The 22,587-nt window shown below is 34.0% G+C and overlaps 1 protein-coding gene across 1 annotated transcript in view; it reads left to right on the forward strand.

The window, feature by feature from the left end:
- Nucleotides 1-583: 583 nt before the first annotated feature.
- The window catches only part of LOC141501012 (aldehyde dehydrogenase 1A1-like), a 60,313-nt gene continuing 38,309 nt past the window's right edge, over nt 584-22,587 (forward strand). The window contains exons 1-2 of the mRNA XM_074204653.1: nt 584-755; nt 15,797-15,901. Of these exons, the coding sequence (XP_074060754.1) occupies nt 669-755; nt 15,797-15,901 (192 nt within the window). The 5' untranslated portion in view covers nt 584-668. The remainder of the gene's footprint in view (nt 756-15,796; nt 15,902-22,587) is intronic.

Raw genomic sequence — 22,587 nt, forward strand, 5'->3', positions numbered from 1 at the left:
CAGGAAGCTCTGGGTTTAAACCTTGCTAGTTCTCTGACCCTGAAGAAATCAACAAGTCTCAGTTTACCCATCTTAAAAACAGGGATAGTATTCTCATTTATCTCAGAGTTATTATGAGACTCAGATAAGATAGCATGTAAACTGCTATTAAATGATCATTTAATTAAAAAAAAATCCAGAATCTCTTCCTCCTCCTCTCCTAGAAATGAGAGCAGGCAAAAATTGCTGCCTTGTTTCTATTTGCTGACATATCAGAGAAATGAGTTCTACAGTAGCATAAAAAGAAAAGGGAGGGGAAGAATGATCTCAGCCTCAAAAGTCAAAGCAGCTGCTTACTTTTGTCATAGGTTTCAATTTTGCAAAATTGGAAATTCGTCTGCAGACGATAAACTGCCTTCCAGACCTGCTACAGGTTACCTGCTACAGGTTTGGTAAAAATGATTTCTTAAGGACATAAAGTTTAAGTCAGAACCTTCTCATCTTATGGGTCATAAAAATGTAATGTCATTATTTTGACTGACTTGGTTCGTCCAATCACATTCCAGTATGCAAATGATCTTCAGTCAGTTCAGAGGAAAAGGAACAAATAAAGCCCAGGGTTCAGTCAGGATAAAATTGCAGTCTGTCAGCTGTTTAACTTACCTCGTGTCTTCAGGATCAGCTCAGAAATGTCGTCTAAGAAACCGACCCCAGCGAATCCAGCAGAGGGGACCATACCTGCCCCACTCACCAACTGCAAAATCCAATATACTAAGGTTAGTACAATTAAACTGCATATTTGTTCCCTTATCTTAGGGAGGTGAAAAATACACTTATTTAAAGAGGGACAAGATTAATTTAAAGTAGCCTTAAAGAATCTTAAATAAAAAAAAAAATAGTTGCTATGCAAAATGGGGATTTTGGTAAAGAAACTTGTTGAATACAAGGAAAAAAATAGCCTAATATAACTTTGCTCATATTTTCTTGCTTAAACTGTTCTGTTAGTAAGTCTTCTTATAGGAGCCAGTGCAAATTACTTAATAGTTAACCAACGTAGTTTGTATGCAAGCATGTGGGGAAGCAGGGAATATTTGAGGATAATTATTTGAATGAGTAAATTTGAGGGGAAAATCTGTAGGAAACCCAGAATAAAGCCATATGCATTATGAATACATTTATATATATATATATATATATATATATATATATATATATATATATACATGTATATATACATAATAGAAAAGCATGTTGCTATTAATTAGTACAGATGCCCTGCAGCTAACTTGTCAATATTAGTAACATAGAGCCAAAGCAGGCCTCCCGGCATTTCCACTTAGGAAGTTGTTGCTAAAACGAAAATAAGATAGGGTTCCAGCTTTATTAAGTCTTAAATGTTCCTCTGATGTGTACTCATTCCACACTGTTATGTAAAAGCTCGTAAATGCATTTGCAGAACCTATGCAGAAAGATTTTTTTTTAATTTCCCATCCTGACTCTATAAACTTGTGATAGCTTCTTATATATTTTAAACTTTTTACTTTGGCTGAACTGGAAAGTCAAAGATGTAAATATTTATTACATTTATATATATATATTTATTTTGCTTTGTGAACAAACCATTTTAATAACAAAGAAATTGGCAAAGGAGAGAGGGGGGGTCCCATTATTTGCAGTCTTGAGAATTTAGGCATTTGAAAATTTTAGCATGTTTCTGTTTTCATAAATAGAATGTGTGAGATAGCCTTGACTATGTAAGTGTTTAGTTAAATTTTGTTTTTTGAAAGTGTCAAATTCTGCAGACCATTCTTTTCAGAAATGCTTTATTTGGAGGTCTAAATTTTCTTTTAATATTATTGCAGGTCAGATTTATGTCTGAAGTTTATGGAGTCAATGAATTCAGTAACTATAAAAACATCTTTATTCTCATTAGTTGCTCCCTCCCCAACTCCAGAGTTACCATACATTAAAGGCACTCTATCCCTTCTACCACCACCACCTCTAAGAAGTAGACAATATAAAGTGATATTTTTGAAATATGATTTTCCACATAGTATTTGTTGATTCTGTCATTTCAGTCTTATCTGATTCTTCATGACCCATTTGGGGTTTTCTTGGCAGGGATACTGGAGTGGTTTGCCATTTCCTCCTCCAGCTATTTTACAAATAAAGAAACTGAGGCAAACTGGGTAAAGTGACTTGCCCAGGGTCACATAGTGAGTGTCTAAAGTCAAATTTGAAAGATGACTCTTCCCCAGGCCTAGTGCTCTATCCACTGCAATACCTAGTTGTCCCCACCAGATAGTAACTGTTGTTAATTATTACAGGGCTATCTGCCATAAGTAAAGGTGTGAAATCAAGCAAATGAGAACCTCCTTAGGGCTCAATTCCCTTTTTATTGACAAAGTCTGAGTTGGAATAAATTTTTTGTATCTGCTAACTCTCATATTCTGCTAAAGTCTGATTTTTTTTTTGCTATAATTTTATGCTTTAGTAAACTCATATCTCCCCAATCCAAACTAATAAACATAAGACTAGCCCCCTTTTATTGTTGGGAGTAGGGAAATGAGGAAATTATATTGACTAACAAGATGGTGGACCAGGTAGTTAGGCAATAATGAATACTAAGCTTTCAAAAAGAATAAAAACTCTCTTAACCAATATTACAGAGCAAAGGAAAGTGAACTAATGCCGTTAAAGCACAGAACCCTTTGATTCCAAGATAGGGATAAATAGCAAAAAGTAATTCCAGAATTCTTCAATAGGAAAATAAAGTACATAAGAGAAGGGTGTGAAAGAATAAATTTCAGAATTTGTAAAAGTAAAAAATAATTAGATTAGGGAAAAATTGAATTCAAGTAGAAAGGGCTTTTTTCAAATAAGTAAAAAGTAAAATTTTAAACAACAGAAAAATACAGAAATGGAAAAATAATCTAGAGGAAGGCAAAAGGCAAAATATTAAAAAAATATAGTATCTACTATATAAGTCAAAGGCAATGACCTCAAATACAAGAAGTACAGATTCAATGTAAGATTCATAGAGGGGAATAAAACTGAAGAACTTGTATGCAATATTTTAAGAAATAAAATAACCCGGGACTTCTGAATACTCAAATTAGATAGAAAATGGAGCTCAAACTTGGTACATTTAATATGTTTTAATTCTTTGAGGAATACAAAGAAATAAATCTCTATATATTATGAATCAGAGAATAAAAACAGTATATGCAAAAAGGGAAAAGAATTCGAAGAGAATGAGATAAAAAAGTCTTTAAGAAAAAGAAACAAGTAAAAGAAATTGAAAATAATAAGAGGAAGATTTTGAATTACCTAAGTGATAAGGGGGAAAGGGAGGGAACAGGAAAAGAATTGGATAATTTGGAGAAATTAAGAAAAACAAATGAATAGATTAAACTAAAACTAAGGAAAAGGTTGACAAGCAGGAGAGGTAGTGAGGTTGGGGAGAGTTGTAGAAATAGGGTTTCATCAAATAAGGTTAAGAAAAATTAATCATTGGAACACTGGGACCAAAAAAAATCTTGTTTGTTAAAGCAATAGTGTAGAGTCAGAGGAAAGTATTAACCTAACTTATAACTTTACATGAAAATTTTTTAACCAGTCCAATAAAATAATAGTGATAGATGGGATAAGAAACAAAACCCCACAAGAAGATGCTTACAAAAAAAAAACACTAAAAAGTAAATATATAAATAAAATTGAGAGGCAAAAATATTCCAAAAAACAGGTAGTATAATTATGCTATCAAACCAAGCAAAAGTAGAAATTTGTAATGGAGAGATAAATGAGGAAATAATATTATGCCTAAAAGAACCATAGGTAACAAATCAAATAATACTATTAAATTCATATTCTCCAAATGGCATGGAAATCTATATCCATAAAGGAAAATATTTACTAAATTGAAAAATAATTTAGATTTTTTAACACCACAACAGTAATTGAAACCTTTTATGCTTCTTTCTCTGAGATAGATAAATATAAAAGAAAAATGAAAAGGGGAAAAAATAGAATTAAATGAATTGTCAGTGAATTTAGAGCTGAATGACTAAAGATACCTCACAAAAGGGAACATTAAATAATATACTTATTACCACTAAATAAATAAATAAATAAATAGTAGTTCTATCAGATACAGAATTCTTTCCTAAATAATAATATCCTAAAAAAACATACATGATAAGAGAAGGATTAATGTACTGAATATGCATTTTAAAAATTGAAAACTGAAAAAAATAAACTCAAGTAAGCACAAAAGATTAAATCTTAGATTTTTTTTGCAAGGCAAATGGAGTTAAGTGGCTTGCCCAAGGCCACATAGCTAGGTAATTATTCAGTGTCTGAGACCGGATTTGGACCCAGGTACTCCTGACTCCAGGGCAAGTGCTTTATCCACTAAGCCACCTAGCCATCCCAAGATTAAATCTTAAATGTTAAAGAATAATCAAATTTAATTAAAACCAAAAATAAAAGTTTAAAGAATTAATATATAAAGTTAATCATTGAAGGAGAAAGGACAGAGTAGAAAGGCCTGTTAGTGAGCAGCAGGTCTGTTTTAGTATTTTCTCTACCAGAAAGATGGAGTTTAGGCTGATATGAGAGGTGATATGGAAGGAAAATCTCTAGAAATTCTCATATTCTTAACTTCTCTGTCACTGAATAATTTGTGGAATCTTTCATAAGTTTCAGTTTCTGTTTTGGCCCAAATGAGTTAAGAGAGGAGAGGATTTTTTTCTAACATAGATATCCTCTCTGACTAATAAACCTTAGCCCATTTATAGGCACATGTCAAACTTGCTATAAAAATTGATTTTGATTTTACTCTCTGTCTTCATGAGAAAGATTTGTCCATAAGCAGAATAAAAAGTCCCTGATGCCCTGATGTAATGACAATGGGAATGACCTGGAACCCTTGAAAAATGCCAACTATGATATCTGAAATTCTACAACCAGTTACTCCTTTGAATTATATGGTGTCTTCTTTCAAATGGCAAAGATCCCTACAAGGGTAACACATCAAACTGTCTTCTGTCACAGATACCCTGTTGTTTATTACATGATATGAGTGTATCATTTCACTTTAAGTGAGAGCTGAGATAAGGAAAGCTTTGGGGAAATAAGGTCATAGTATTCCAGAATGGGAAAGGAAGATACCACATCCAATATATACCTGAATAGTAGTCCTTTCTATTGACAAATCCTCGGGAAGTTCATTTAGCCTTTTCTAAGAAGTAAAGGAAGATGTTTTGATTTCCCAGCCAAGTCAGGATCACTTCTCTCCACAGAAAATATTACTTCTCAGCGAAAAAGTTGGAGACCATGACACAAGTCAGAAGGATAGATTAGCCATGGTATATGATTTTATAGGATCTTTCCCTTCTGTTAATTTGAATAATTGAGAGAAAAGCTGATAGTCTGTCAACTAGATGGAACCAACCTCTAATCTGAGGATAGCTGGAGCTGTACAGAGCAGGCTAAAGGAAGGAGAATCAGGAATCAAACAGAAGTTTAATTACAAAGTGAGGGAAACAGCTTGCAAGCTAGGAGGCAGATTAGTGATATGTGCCAGGTCCCCTATTGGGGATTGCATTATGGGGAGCTCTCAATACCTATATCAGTGACTACACAATGAGTTGTAGCCATGCCAATGAAGGGTAATAGCAATAATGAGACAATTTTGATTCATAGAAAGACTTTGTGGCCAGAACATGAGTTCAGCAGCTGCTTGTCCAAGCTCAGAGAACACCTGGTGCTTGGCAAATCATTACAATAAAATGTGATTTTGCCAGAGGGTGAGATTATCCAGAGGTAATGCAAAGCATTGTTGTTATGCCAAGCCCAAGTGGACAGCTTGCTTGCTGGGCCTTAACTCTGGAAAACAGGGTGTCTCCCAATATCTTGACAAGTCAAAACATATGGTAGCATATAGCAAAATTCTCTAGCATCACTACCACTAGCCCTATAGCAAATATTACATAGATGCATGTCATTCTTTTTAAAAATTCAGTATTATTTTACTTTTAAATCTTCTTCCCTTCCACCCCTGCACCCTACTCATTGAGAAAGCAGGAAAACCAAAATCCCTTACCAAAAAAAAAAAAATATATATATATATATATATATATATATATATATGTATATATATATATATATATATATATATATATACATATATATATATATACATACAGAGAGAGAGAGAGAGAGAGAGAGAGAGAGAGAGAGAGAAAGAGAGAGAGTCATGTAAAAACAAACCCCCACATTAGCTTTAGTTTGGCCTAGGATGAATGGGGAGGAAGGAAGAAATAAAAAATATGTCAATCTGCACTCTGATTCTATAAGATGAATCTGAAGCTGGATAGTATGTTTATCATGAGTCATTTGGAATTGTGGATGGGCAATGTATCTTTTAACGTTGATTATCTGTATCATATTGTGATTATACAGATTATTTCCCTGATTCTGCTTAGTTCACTTTGCATCTGTTCATATAAATCTTCTCAAGTTGATGTATTGAATACTTAGGTTGAAAATTTCAGGACATTCTGTAACAATTATAGAATTTGGAGGCTCTCTTTGAGGACATGTGTTTATTTCTGCTCAAGAAAACCAAATGTTCAAAAATACAAACTTATAACATAGTTAAATTAGTAGTGTATGAAACAAATGAATAACCATTACCATTCTTAGCTTTGAAGAATGTCCAGTAATTCTTTAAATGGTTGTTGTTCTTCATTCTCAAAGGGGACCAAAATGACATAACTAGGTTAGAATCATGTTATAGTGTGTACAACTGTGGCTGATCAAACCAATATGAACTTGAAATGCTCTACCACAGGTCAGGCATACGTGGTCCATGTGAACATCTGGGGTGGATTTTCTAAATTTGTGCATGTCACATTTCTTTTGAACATTTTGTTTTACTTATAAGAGTACCACATTTTCTCTCTCTCTTCCAGTCCTTTAAATAATGGGTCCCTAGTGAATTTAAGGGGCTACCTCTATTACCTGCTGGAGTGGGAGATAGGAATTAGAAAATTATGGAAACCATTTTCAGTAAAAGGCAAATTAGAAGTTGACATAAATTATATTTGGAATCATAAATTGCAAGTTAATATAGAATCCTTAATATTTGTAAATTCAGTCTATATGAAATTTTGCAGAAGCATACCTACTGTGAAAATTGAGATATGCTTCTATCCAGGGGTAATTATTTAATTTTATAGCTATTTCTTTATAATGAGAGAGTCTAAAAAGGCAGTGCATTAAATTGCCATTTTCATTGCATAAGAAACAAAAAGGGACAGCCAGGGACAAGTTTTAGAAGGACTAGACTTAAAGAAAAAGAGGGGCAGTCTTAGTTATATAAGTAAACAAACAGCTTAAGTCATTTTATATATATATACATATATATATATATATATATATGTATGTATGTATCACAATTAAATTAAAGTACCTGTTTGAAAACTAACAAAAATGAAACACAAATATTTGCCCAAATTTGAAGTCCCAATGCTTTGACTTGTTCTTCCAAATTAAGAAATGTTAAGCCTTTAAGTAAATATTCTTTGTTGCATGGGTGTAGAAAATCATTCATACTTGTCTTTTGGTGCTATTCTACACATTATTTTGGTTGTGATGGTGTAGCTATTGGTGGAAATATACTAAATGCCCCATAAACTCCTCAGAATAAAACTTAGATGAAAGAAATTAAGACTTTTAAAGCATATGAGATATATTTATCAAGTTTTTTTGTTAGTTTGGGGGGTTTTTGTTTGTTTTGTAAGGTATAGGATGGATAGATGGATGTGGCTCTCAAAGATAAATTATTTAGCTCATTTCTGCTTTTCCCTGAGTTAAAAAAAAATCAAGGATTTCCAATGTTAATTTTTCCAATAAGTCCTCACATTTAACTATCATATAAAACAGAAATGAAAGTTCTGTTTTTGTTCCCTTAATTTTTGCTGTCACTTTTTCCTCTGCTTTGTTTTCATTCTTTATTTTCAGTTTTTTCTTTCTCATTTTGTTATCTTTTTTCTCCCATCCTGATCTTAGTCTCACTATTTCCTTCTCTGAATTTTTGTTGTAAACTTGACTTCCATGAGAAATGCTGAATGATAGTGACAAAATCAATAGTCATAACATCATAGGTCATCTTAAATATAGATTTTAAACTGGAAGGGGTTTTAGAAATTATCTGATGCAATCCCTTAATTTTACAAATGAAAAAAGTCTAAGTCCTAGAGATGGAAAAGGGATTTGTCCAAGGTCACACAGACAGAAAAAGTGTCAAAAGGAGGATATGAACCCAAGTACTTTGATTTGAAATATGTTTTCCACTATGACTCTGACTTTTCTGACAAATTATAAGGCTTTAAGGGAGACAGTCAAACCCTTTGAATTTTAGTTTGCTCTGTGTGATACAGTAGAAAATGAATGGGATTTGGAGTTGTGACTTGGCTTTTCAAGTAATATCTGTGTGATTTTAAGGGAGCAAATTTGCCCCCAGGTCTCAGTTGCTTTATCTCCATAATAAAGATGTTAGATTAGATAACCTTTAAAGTTCCTCCCAGTACTAAATCTATTTTATGTAAAGTAGTGATGGGGTCCCAATTAAAGACTCCCCTCCCCAACATTCAGATCTGCTCTGAGTGTCCTTCCTAGCTCCTTTGCTAGAACTAGAAATTCTAGCTATGACTTAATTACTGGTTCTGCAGTCCCTACTTCTACTTTTACCCACGGCCTTTTTGTCTTCTACTTGCCCATTTTCAGTGCCCACTACTTAGGGTGATCCTTGCCTTTTAACCTTTTATGTGAAGATGGGGTCTGTTCTGCCTAAAGACTTAATCACTAATTATCAGTATGCAGGGTGTTCTTTGATATCCAAAATCCCTCCTTAACAAGCACATTTATAACATAATTATAAATTCTGACTCTTCTCACTTTCGTTTTGTGGCTCCAACTTCTAACATCCAGACCCACTTCAAACAGACTTTATTATTTATCTGAGATCATTTTTTTCCTCTCATCTTCCTTCTCTCCCTATACAACTGAGATTTTGTTAGATCCCTCTTTGTCAGAGCATTTCCCAACTCTTGGCCCACTGCCATTACAGTGTCCAATAAAATGCCAACTTGTCTTGGACAAAACCCATTTCTCATAACATCCAACAGGAAACCCCAATATTTTGAAGATGTGAACCCCAACAGTAGGAATGTGATTAATCACCAAAACTTACTTTGCTGAATTATTAGGAGAATCAAATGATCCAGTAATAATAAGTAAATAATAATAACACTTTAAATCATACCTAATAATTTACAAGCTTTCATCATAATAGTTATAATAGTTGGATCCTGAGGGCCTTTTTCAGTTTTGTTTATAATCCTATTATGTATACATTGTTATTGTTGTTTGTCTTTCATTATGGAAGAGGACCAGTGTGTGAACTAGAGTAAGATATTTAATCTTTCTTTGATTCAGTTTCCACAATGGTTAAAAAAAAAGCATTAAGAGTAAATTACCTCCGGGCAGCTGCATGGCAAAGTGGATAGAGCAGTGGTACAGGAGTTAGGAGGACCTGAGTTCAAATCTGACCTCAGACATTTAATAATTAGCTGTGTAACCTTGGACAAGTCACTTAGCCTAATTGCCTTGCAGCAAAAAAAAATAGAGAATAAATTATCGCTAAGGTTCTTTCTAGCTTTAAATCTATCATAAGATCATCTCCACACTCTACCACCTACTGGGCTATATAACGCCATACAAATACTTAGGAGGCTTAGGTTTCTTATCTGTAAAAATGGAGGTTATGGGGCAGCTAGGTGGCACAGTGGATAAAGCACCGGCCTTGGAGTCAGGATTACCTGGGTTCAAATTGGGTCTCCCATTATTTCATGGAATTATACTGAGAACCAAGATTGTAAGAGTGTTCATGAAAAGGCTTTCATAAGTATTAAAACATTATGTAAACATAATGTTCTTATATTTTATTTCCTAATGGATCTTGGTTTAATTTAAATAAGGTTTTTCAATATTTATATTTATTTAGTTGTCTTTTCCTCTATCATGTTTGTCATACACCATTATTTCTTTACTTAGTTTTTTTCTTATAACATTTACTTCAATAAATATTTTTCCTCTCCATCTGATGATTTTGTCCTTCATTCTCAAAGAAGACCATGTCATCAGGGGAGGTGATGCCATGATAAGCACATGAATTTAATTTGAGTGAGGGGGAGCTGTGCTGTCACCAGCCTTACTTTCTCCACCAGTGGCCAGATATGAATCAGGATGACTGGAGATGGCCCTGGATGTGAGACAATCAAGGTCACACAGCTAATAAGTTGCAAGTGTCTGAGGCTGGATACAAACTCCCATCCTCCTGACTCCAAAGTCAGTGTTCTATCCTCTGCACCCCCAAGCTGCCCCCCCTCTCTATTTCTGTATTAGTTTAAACAATCTAATTGAAATTCCCTTCCTGGTACAGTATATGCAAACCTTTGGTGCTTTTAAAAGGTAACTTGTTAAGTTATGCTGAAAGAAAGAACCTGTAAAACTGCCAACCTTCCCTTGAGAAAATAGATCTCTTACCTGACATAGAGATTCCAAGCTAGTCAACCTGATCCTGTCTCCTTTGATCATTGGCATTGTGCTCTGTAGTATCAGAAAAGGACCAAGACAGGGAAGGTTTACTATCAGAGTTCATTTCCCTGCCTTTAAGTGAATTTATAGAAATGTTCCTGGTACAATTTACACAACATGCTTTCCGTATGGCCCTGAAATATTTTCTCTTGAACAGGCTATAGAAGGAAAACAATTGAACCCAATTTCAGATACAGAGCCCAAAGCAAAAATTCAGAGTATCAGAGGAGAGAGGTGAGAATGACCAAAACATTCACTGGAAATATACCAAAAAAAAAAAAGTGAATAAATAACACTAAGGACATAACCAGAGAAGTAGACCCATGCTCCATTAAAATCAGAGATTAGAACTTTCAAGAGTCAATATGGTGGCTTAAGCAGTAAATCTCTGTAACTTTCTCATACTCACCTCCAAACAAACCAAAGAAATCCTGAAACAATAGAATCAGCAAAAAAACAAACAAAAAACAAAACAAAACAAAAACAGGGTGAAATCAGCTTTTAGCTTAGAAGATAAGCAAAAAGATGTCTCAGTCTGGTAAAAGGTCAAGGAAGTCTCCCAATAAGCCAAAAGCAAGCCCTACCTTAGCAAAACAACAATAGATACTGAGCCCCAGTGTGCTAAAAAAGGTAAACACCAACACCAGGTCCTCAATGTTCTTCAGCATGGCCAGAGGAATGAGTAGATCCCAGCTCTGAGAGCCAACTTGTGCTTTACCATAGCTTTGGAAACACATCAGCATTAACCCTGGGGGTGCCTAAGAAACAGGCTCCTCCAGCTGCCAGAGTGTAACTCCAGGGAGAGCGAGAAGCACACCTCCAGTCTCAGCACTTGCCAGTAACTTCTCCCCTACTCCCCTCCTTTCTCCCCTCTCCCTTCATTCAGAAATTGTCAAAGAAATCTTCCCTGATACCTGGAACCCAAGGAAAACACCAAAAGAATCCACTGATCATCTCAGGGAAAAGATCTCAAAAAAAAAACCCTACAAGGAACTTTATAGTCAAATTTCAGAACTATATAAATAGCCAAAATTCAGAACTACCAGGTCAAGGAAAAATTAACACAGGATTTAGTAGCTACAACATCAAAGGATCAAAGGTCATGGAACATGACATTCCAGAAGACAAAAAAAGTTACAATTACAATCAATAATCATCTACCTGGAGAAATTAAGCACAAGGGGGGGGGGAACTGTCATTCAATGAAATAAAAAGATTTCAAGTTTCATAAAGAAACCAATAGAATTGAACAAAGAATTTGATCTCTAATTCCAAATCCCAAGAAAAGCCTAAAATTATAAAAAGGGAAAAGAAAATACTTGGGATTCAATGGACTCAAACTGTTTGCATCCCTATATGGCAAGGTGATTCTTGCAATTCTTAAAATTGTACCATGAAGAAATATACATAGCAGTATGGATATAAGATGAAGTTGAGGGAATGACATTAAAGAAATAAGACACGAGAAAAAAAATAGAATACTGTGTGCAGAAGGAAGGGAGAGATAGAATGGGGTAAATAATTTCACAAAGTGTTATAAAAACTAACTGTAGTGGGGGGAAAGATGGAAGAGTAGGTGATAGACATCTTTTTAAAACCTTTCATCAATATTAGCTCAAAGAGGGAATAAAATGTGCAATCAGTTGAATACGGAAATGCCTTATCAGACAGGAAAGTAGGAGGGAAGGAAACTAAGTAAAATTGTGGGAGTAGGGGAAGGGAGAGAAAGAAGGGCAGATTGAGAAAGGTGGTAGACAAGTAAAACATTGGTAAGGAGGGAAAGGGTGAAAGGAGAAAGAGGACAAACTGCAGGAAAATAAACAATAATTGTAGTTGTGAGTGTGAATGGAATGAACTCTTCCATAAAGTAGATGTGGATGGCAGAATGGATCAAAAACCAGAATCCCACAATATATTGTTTACAAGAAACACACTTGATGCAGGGAGACACACACACACACACACACACACACACAAAATAAAAATAAAGAGTTAGAGCATAATCTACTATGCTTCTACTGAAGTAAAAAAAAAAAAAAAGCAAGGTCTGGACTCAGACAAAAGAAAAGCAGAAATAGACCAAGCTAAAAGAGATAATGAGTAAAACCATCTAAAAGATTCCATGGTCAATGAAGTATCATACTACATTATAAAGCAGTAATCAGCAAAACTATCTGATACTAAGAAATAGAAGAAATAGTAGTCAATGATCATAGGAACCAATGTTTGATAAACCCAAAGACCCCAATCTTTGACATAAGAATTATTTGACCAAAATTGCTGGGAAAACTGGAAAACAGTAGGACATAAATGAGGTCATAGACCAACATCTCACATCATATACCAAGTTAAGGTCAAAATGGGTATGCCATAAGCAAATTAGAAGAGCAATGAATAATCTGTCTATGGAGAAGGGAAGAATTCATGATGAAACAAGAGGTAATGTTATGAAATATAAAATAGATAATTTTGATTATATTAAATTAAAAAATTGCACAAACAAAACCAATGCAACAAAGATTAGAAGGAAAGAAAAAAAGCTGGGATACAATCTTTACATCAAGTATCTGTTAAAAGCCTCATTTATCAAATATATAAAAAATTGAGTCAAATTTTTAAGAATACAAGCCCTTCCCCATTTGATAAATGGTCAAAGGATATGAACAGGTGATTTTCAGATGAAGAAATTTAAGACAAATAGATAGATAGATAGATAGATAGATAGATAGATAGATTAATGGATGGATAAAGAAATACTCAATTCCTATTAACTAGAAAAATGCAAATTAAAACCAATCTGAGGAACCACCTCACACCTATCAGATTGGCTAATATTACAAAGAATGGAAATTATAAATATTGAAGAGGATATGAGAAAAATTGGGACATTAATGCTTTGTTGGTGAAGTTGTGAACTGATCCAACTATTCTGGAGAGCAATTTGTAACTGCACAAAGTGCAGCCAAACTACTGCTTGGTCTATATCTTTAAGACATCATCAAAAGAGAAAAGGAGCTATATATGCAAAAATAATTATAGTAGTCTTTTGTGGTTGCAAAATATTGGAAATTGAGGAGAGGCTCATCATCCAGTAACTGATCAAGAAAGTAGTTGGAGACAAAATATTGGTGAGCCTCAGTGACATCTTTGGTTTTTACCACTGACAGTATATGAGTATAGATTGATTAAAGTATTTTGGGATCATTTGAATCTGCAAAGACACAAGTGCTAACTTTTCTAAACTTCTATCAAGTATGTGGTTCATATAGTATCCCAACAAAGTGTAATGATCAATACAGGGGAAAGATAATTACTTTTGGCCATATCCACCAAATATTTGAGAATAAAGGGAAATTCTTGAAAGATCTGGTGGTTATTAACATATAGATCTTAAGAATTATGTGCTGCTATTGCTAAACGTTGATTGAGGAGACCTAGAAGTATAAGAAATTCAAAGCCCTTCAGAAATTGACAGATAAATACTTGCCTTTTACAAGTTTACAAGTAGATCAAAGTATTTTTGTTTTATGCATGAATTACAGCCTGGAAGATGTGAGAGTTATCTTGTGAAAGAGTAATGATCACAAATACCAATTGTATTTGCCAGCAGAAGTTTCATGTATGATACTTATAACCCCTGTACAAGGGGAAGTTATTGCTTTGAAGTGGACTGTTATTGAAAAGTTCAGACTGTCTATGGAGCAAAATTCTAGATAGTGCCTGACAATCATCAATTGACATATATTTTGATCATTGCCAAGTTGGCACAGTCACAAAGCAGAGATGGATAGCTGTTTCAGTCAATGATGACTTAAGCATACATTACAAGCCAGAAAAGAGCAATAATCCCAAATGCATAGAAAAAATGAAAGTGCTGATATTTAAGGTAATTATGAAGGCTCTATGTGAAACACAAGGAGACAGGCTAGTAAATAGAAGAATAACTGAAAGTTTGGAATATCTATCAGAGGGTGTGTCAATCTCATAGGTAAGCCTTGTTATATTGAACCAAACATCAGTTTTCAGTGAATGACTGGAAGCAAAATCAGTTGGCTGATGGACTGAGGGAAAATGATACATGCCAAGAAGCAAGAGAGTTATGTTAAAAGTCTCAAGTTCCAGTCATCTGAGACAATGAGAAATGTTGGAACTGTGCAGTAGAATACTGGATTGGACTATGAAAGATGCCCCTAATGGTATCAAGAAACAATTGATTCTACTCAGAGCATATCACCCAGATGATTTTGAACATATGAGTCTATAAAAGACCCAGGGTCTAGGAAGAAATTGATTTTGATGGCAAGACCCTTACTTCCTTGCTCCCAGAGTAGTGATGAAATTTGGGGCACTGGCATATCATGAGACATAGGGAATCAATAAAAGTACTAATTCTCACTGGAGATCAAAAACACTTGGGAGGCACTTTGAGGTAGAATGCCTCAACCAGCTTAACTTGATAAGCAGGAGAGATTTTAAGTAGAAAGAAAATAATTTAAAGTGAATCAAAAGACCTTAAACATAGTAGAATAAATTGAAAAGCCAAGAATCCAGGAACATAAAGATGTATTATCATGTGGACTCTAACAGAGTCCACAGGGCTCCCCTTTGTCTACCATATCCTTCAAATTACCTGTGAGGGTGGTACTCACCTCGCCCACCATCACTACCTGCTCACATATAAACATGCATGTATATACACAGTGTAGTGAAGACATCTGTCTTATATTCCTGATCCTAATATTCTAAAACTAAATCTCTCATCCTATGATAAGGCACACAGAGTATAGAAGAAGTGTATTTTTCCTTAGAGTCTTACTTCTCCAGAATTGACTCTTGCAATAATCTATGAGAACCGAGTGAAGTCATTATTTTTAGGAAGTTCATTTCACCATTTTAAGACTCGCCTATGTTCCTTATAGTCATTTTTAAAAAATAAGTCATGGTTCCCATTTTTATATGTCCAAAATAAGTAAAGGGAGAAGTGAGAACTGTAGAATTGTGGTATCTTTGAGTGAAAAGGCTAGGAAAGTGATAACCACTGAGATATAGGAGTATAATGTTTGAGTGTTTCAAGTTTAATCACTGTGGGAAATTTTCTAAAACTAAGTGCACTATGTATATAACCTTGTTTTCCATTTTTATTTTCCAACAGATATTTATAAACAATGAATGGCATGATTCAGTAAGTGGCAAGAAATTCCCAGTCCTTAACCCTGCTACTGAAGAAAAAATTTGTGATGTGGAAGAAGGAGATAAGGTAAGTTCTCTCACATGAACATTATTGGAAAGTTTTCTTTCTCTTTTTTTGGTCCAAGTATACAAACCACTTTATGTTCAAATCATCATTTCTTTCAGAAAATAAATGTACTGGAAAGATTGAGGTTTAGATTTGGAATGAACCATAGAAACCAGAATGTAACTCCCTTGATTTTACAACTGAAGAAACTGAGACCGACAATGAAAGACTTGCCCATGGGCACACATGTAGTATATAATAGAGTATGGCTTAAATGCAAGTATTCATACTCCAAATCCATTTCCCTACATCACTGATAACTCCTAGAAGAAAGTCAAGTTATTTGATAAATATTCTAGATGTCTTATAGATGTCTCAAGAAATATTTGTTGGTGATGCTGTGTTTTAAATGATACTATTTCTAGTAATATTTCCCTTTTCCTTCACCTTAATCATTTATAAATCACCATGAAAATAAACAAAGCATAAGAAAATTTAAATGATAGGTTTTGCTCCCCAAAATAAAATTTATCTCTATACTTAGATATTAAATAATATAATGGAAAAAAAATGCGAAATTTGCAGTCAAAAGATTTCCCTTTCTTTAACTTAATAGATGTATAATTCTAGGAAAGTCACTTAATTTCTTAGGGTCTAAGAACACTTGTGTAAAATGAGTTTTAGAAAAATATTTCTAAGGGTCTTTCTAGCTCTGACACAGTGTGGTTAATGATGCAGTGACTAGTCCTTTTGAAAATATATTAGCACATCTATAAGTTAGCAGACTATGCAAGTATAGAGAGCTTAATTCGTGACTTCAGATCAATGGTTTTCATTTTATATATATATTTATGCTTACATATATGTATATATAATGCATATATCTACACTAATGCATATATACATCTATTTACCCATTAAAATTGATTAAAAATGAATTTTTAAAAATAGACCAATAGAAATTTTTATCCTTTTTATATCTCCCTAAAAGTCTTGTCTTTTAAACTTAAGAGTTTTTCCAGTTGCATCTTATACTACAGAAAACAAAAGTAAGGTTCCGTGTCCCAAAGTCAAGCTACTGATCAGTAAAAGAGATAGAATAGAGCTCATTTTTTTCTGACTTTGTTCCAATGTTCTTTCTGCCATGCCATGCTATTGAATTTGATTTTTAAAAAGTCATAAATGTTTGGATGCTAAAGAGATCTTCCTAAAACACAGGCTGAATATGTTACACAATCTGTCCACAAACTCCTGTGACTCCCAGTTATTACATAAGATAAAATTGGAAAGCAAATTCAGATTTGCATTGGTAAAGTGAATGTTCTTACTAGAGGCACCCTATATAGAGTAGGGTGGTTTTCTAAAACATTCCCAAACTCCAGGTGAGCTCCCTTACTACTATCACTACTAGGGGCTAGAAATCCTGGTTACTATTCTGTTCATTAATATGCTTATAATTTACTTCAGGATCTAAAAGAACACATGCACACAAAATCACTGGTTTGAATCACTTTCCAATTAAATTTTTCAAGGCATTCAACTGTTCCTTTAACATTCAGATCTTTTGTACTTTTGACCCGAGGACATTCTAACAACTCATTTAGAAAAAACAAATTGTTCCAAAGGTTTGCTTTCTGTCCAACAATTTTGTAGACAAATATGCAATGATAACTGCTATTATATGCATTCTGCATTGCTTAGAGACATATATCAATTTGGTAAATGATAAAGTCATTGGAAAACTAATATTCTAGAAGTGACTCTCTTTAAATAAAGTGCCAAAAAATTTTAGGAATTTAATTTGTGAGTAGTGAGCTCACAAATGCCTATATATTTGCCACACAAATTTAGTTTTATTAAGTTTTGTTTCTAAAGTAGCTGGGGGCAGGGCAGAGAGGACTAAATGGAAATTATAAAGCATAGACCCAGCTGTGGGTAGAAAGTTTATCTTTTTTGTTCAATGCTTCTTTCAGGTTATATTCACTAATCCTGAAGGCAACATATTAACACTAGTCTTTGAGTCTACTTAACACATAATCACTAAGATTTAAAGTGAATACTCACTATAAATTAAGTACCAGTTAAAAAATAAATGCTTGTGTCAGATATAAAAGAAGTGAGTAAACGGAGTTCCATAACCTGCTTTTTGTAAATGTTCATAATTAATTTTATATGAATTGAAAACTCATTTTAATTATATTTTAGAGATTTGATATTTTTCTCTTCAAAGTGTTTTCTAAATGGAAAGAAAAATAACACTGAAAACCAAAGTAATGTTGGCTGCTATTAGAAAAGATTACAAATGAAAATTAATAAAAAGTAAACTACTGTGAAGAGGTAGAAAGGAAACTAGATTGGGTTAAATTAGGAAAGGCACTTAACCTCTAGAGTATGCCTATTTTAAACTAGGGTAGTAAACATAAACCTCCCATAATTATTTAATAACCAAATAAGTTAGTAGATATAAATGTGGTTAGAAAACATGAAAAAAATACTCTATAAATGGAATTTGGCACAGATGTTAGAGATCTGCCTGTGTCACCCTGCACCAACCCCTTTTGTTTGTTACTGAGTCATTTTTCAGTCCACTGCACCAATTCCTAGCAACTAAATAAACTTCAATGGCTCCCTGTCTCCTCCAAGGACAAATATAAAATCCTCTTTTGGGTTTTCAGAGCCCTTTATAATCTGACCCTAGCCCCCTTCCGGTTTTCTCTTATTAATACTTTATATTCTACTATGTACTCTTTAGTGCAGTTTCTGGGAAAGTCTAGCTAGTGAACTTTTAGGTCCCGAAATAAATTATAAGCATATTAATGAACAGAATAGTAACCAGAATTTCTAGCCCCTGAGATAAATTTAACTGTGGGAGTGATGTGGTAGTAAGGGAGCTTCCCTGGAGTTTGAGGTCTTAGGATCCCACCTTATCCTATAAAAGGAGCCTCTAGTAAGAACATTCATTTTACCAATGCAAATCTGAATTTGCTTTCCAATTCTATCTTATGTAATAATTGGGAGTTGTGAGGCAGATTTTGTAACATGTTCAGACCTGTGCTTTAGGAAGATCTCTTTGGCCTTCAAATATTTATGCCTTTTTAAAAATCAAATTCAATAACGTGATATTGCCGACACTAGCCTCTACACTTTTCTTTTTTTTGCAATTTAAAAAAAAATCTCACTAGACTTTGAAGTCTTCAAAGAAATTAGAAGACAATAAGTTTAAAAAGAAACCTACATGTAAGATATGTTTTATAAAATACAAGAATATGTTACCTATATAAGAACATTGAACATACATAGATTGGTTAGTGTGTGAGAAGGGTAAACAGATACATGATCTGGGAACTGTTCCAATCTGTATCCAAGGAAATCTGTAATTATTAACTTTTTATGGGAGTAAGAGAAAGTTTGTAGCAATTACCCATTCCTTCACTTTCCCATTTCCAAGAAGGGTAGGAACTGGGCAAAAATTCTATCTATTTAGTACACTTTAAATATTTGAAGTCTACACATCTGATCCTCTTTTAAGAATACAGAATAGGGGCAGCTAGGTGGCACAGTGGATAAAGCACCGGCCTTGGAGTCAGGAGTACCTGGGTTCAAATGCAGTCTCAGATACTTAATAATCACCTAGCTGTGTGGCCTTGGGCAAGCCACTTAACCCCATTTGCCTTGCAAAAACCTAAAAAAAAAAAGAATGCAGAATAAAAAGTCATTTTTATTGGTCATTCTAAAGGAGATGGTAAAATACAATTTAATCTTGACCAACTTAACTTCTCCTGATAATACTGGCTACACAAAAGATAATCACAGAAAAAGAATAATATATTTGTCAAAGAAGAAACCAGTAGATAGAAGTTAGGGAAGTTATATTAAAGTAGTTGATAGAATGCGCAAAAGCAATTAAACTCTTTAGAAACAAGCAACAATCTTACAGAGAACATTCTGTCAGTGAAGACATCTGCTCATAACCATTTCTAGGACACAGGGATTGGGAATCCAGGGAGATGACAGAAGAAGGCATTCCCCATGTGTCTAAAGCTCTGGTGCTCTCATTTAGCATGCAAAAGTTTGCACCTTCTCTCTAATACAACTTGGTCAAATTCTGATTTTCCTAAGTCTCTTCATATTTAGGGAGTTTCATGGACTCAAAAAAAGGTCACATTTTTCTCTTAGATGGCAGCATAGGACTATCCTTCAGGAATACTTCAGGGAACTACCTCAAGTTATCCTTGGACAGGGTTGTTACACAGTAAGGGAATTTTTTAAAAAATAGCATTTTTAAGATGTAGAACAAAGGGCTGCAAAATGTTCGCATTTTAATAGAACTGGGTAATACTCCTCCAGAGACATTTAAAATATATATGATCACTTTTTAATTTTCCCTATCAAATCTTTAAAATATTATATAAGTATACCATGATATATTTTCTGTCCATATATAGATAATATATTTTATTGTTTATATTTAAAATTTGTGGTATATCTGATATCCCCAGTCAGACCCCCCCCAAATAAAAGAAAGCAAATTCCTTGGAAGCAGAAAATATTATTTTTAATCTTTATATCCTGGGACAGCTAGGTGGCACAGTGGATAGAGCATTGGCCCTGGAGTCAAGAGAACCTGAGCTCAAATCCAGCCTCCGACACTTGATATTTACTAGTTATATGACCTTGGACAAGTCACTTAGACCCCGACCCCCCCAAAAAATAGAATCTTTGTATGGATTTGTAGTAGAATTTAATCCCTCTATAAAGATAGAAATGCTAGTAAATGCGCATAGAACTAAGGAAGGCATAAGAGTTGCTCTGATTGCTACTTTTTTTTGCAGGACACCACTTTGTTATGCCTATCTAGTTTTTGAAATGTTCTCCTTGGGGAACTTTTTGCCAGAATTATTACAAGGTTCAAATGAAATAATATTTATAAAGTTCTTTGCAGAATACTTTGCCCGTAGTAGGTATTTAATAAAGGTTTGTTTCCTTATTTTTACTGACTCTAACTGGCTCATCTCTCCTTCAAGAAACCTTGTTACAAATCTGGATGCAACCATTTTGGTTCAGAGAAGAAATTATTGTTTCTAAACACTGTTATGGGAGTTTGATAGAGAAGTCAGAGATGTCCCAGAGTTGGAAACTCTGGACCTAAAAGGCTGTTGCAATAGCAAAAGTAGCAATTTGGGGACCTCTCAGCTAAAAGACAATAACAGGACTGGACAACTGATAAGAGATTACAGTGGACTCCTGTCCTACCACTATGAGCAGGACCAGGACCTGTTTGGTAATTCAACTGTCCATACCTAGTACCTTGTTGTAGTTCCATGGCAAAGAAAAATGCTTGTGTTTGCTACCATAAGCTAAGCCTGCCTAAGAACTATAGCACAGAAAAATGACCAATCTACTTCCCAGATCACAGCAACTTGGAAGAACCAAAAACTTAGAAATTTCCAGAAGTAGCTGAGATAATAGAAGCAAGAAGAAGTCTGAAACTTAAGGCAGTCTCCTCCCCAACCCCTGATGAGTGGACCCCAATTTTAGCATAAAGTTCAGTCAAGAAATAACCTTGGGGGAAAAATAGGTTAGAAAAATGAGCCCAGAAAAAAAAACCTGATTCTAAAAAATTACTATAGTGACAAGCAAGATAAAGATATAAACTTAGCAGATGACAACAGTGTGGATCAGGTACAAGCAAAGCTCCAAAGAAAAATGTACATATATATGTGTGTGTATGTGTGTGTGTGTGTGTGTGTGTGTATTGAACACTAACCCAAAAAGAGTTTTTGGAAGAGTTAAAGAAAGAGCATAATAAATTTTTAATAAAATAAGTTTGATTGGGAAAACACAAGAATTATATAAGAATAATTATGAAAAGAGAATTGATAATTGGAACAAAAAGTACTGAAGAAAATAATAGCTTAAAAACTGAATTGACCAAATAGTAGAAGCGGTACAAAACTTTATTGGTAGTTGTGAGTTGATTATGTTGGGATTATCTCATTAAAAATAGTGAATGGTTAAAAAAGGGAGATGACAAGAGAAAGGGCAAGAGAGAGGAAGAATGAACAAAATTGCCTCATATAAAAGAGTCATACAAGAAAGAGCTTTTACACTGAAGGGAAAAGTGGAGAGGTGGTGGACTTCACTCTCATTGGAATTGGTTTAAAGAGGGAAGAAAATTTACATATATTCAGTTGAATACAGAAATTTATCATATCCAAAAGAAAAGTTAGGAGGGTAAAGGAATACTAAAAAAGTGATAAAATGGAACATGTATCAAAGGGAATAATGTTCAAAAATAAAACTGACTTTTAAGGAAGAACACAATAAAAGGAAGGGATGGGGGGAGAAAGGTTAACAAGAAAAATACATTGGAGGGAAATACAAAGTTAGTAATGATAACTGTGAATATGAATGGAATGCTCTTACTATAAAAGAAAAACAGGAATAGAAATCAGAGTCCTCTAATATGTTATTTATAATAAAGATACTTAAACCAGAAAGACACTCACAGAATTAAAATGAGGGGCTAGAGGAAAATCAACATCTGAAGCAAAAAAATGGTAGGGGGTAGAAACAAAAGTAGACAAAGCAAAAGTAAAAACATATATAATTAAAAGAAATAATTAGGGAAACTCCATTTTGCTAAAAAACAACATGATCAATGAAATGACCTCAAAACTAAACACATATGCACCAAATGCCATTGA

The sequence above is a fragment of the Macrotis lagotis genome, chromosome X (assembly GCF_037893015.1).
Source record: "Macrotis lagotis isolate mMagLag1 chromosome X, bilby.v1.9.chrom.fasta, whole genome shotgun sequence".
NCBI classification, from domain to species: Eukaryota; Metazoa; Chordata; class Mammalia; order Peramelemorphia; family Peramelidae; genus Macrotis; species Macrotis lagotis.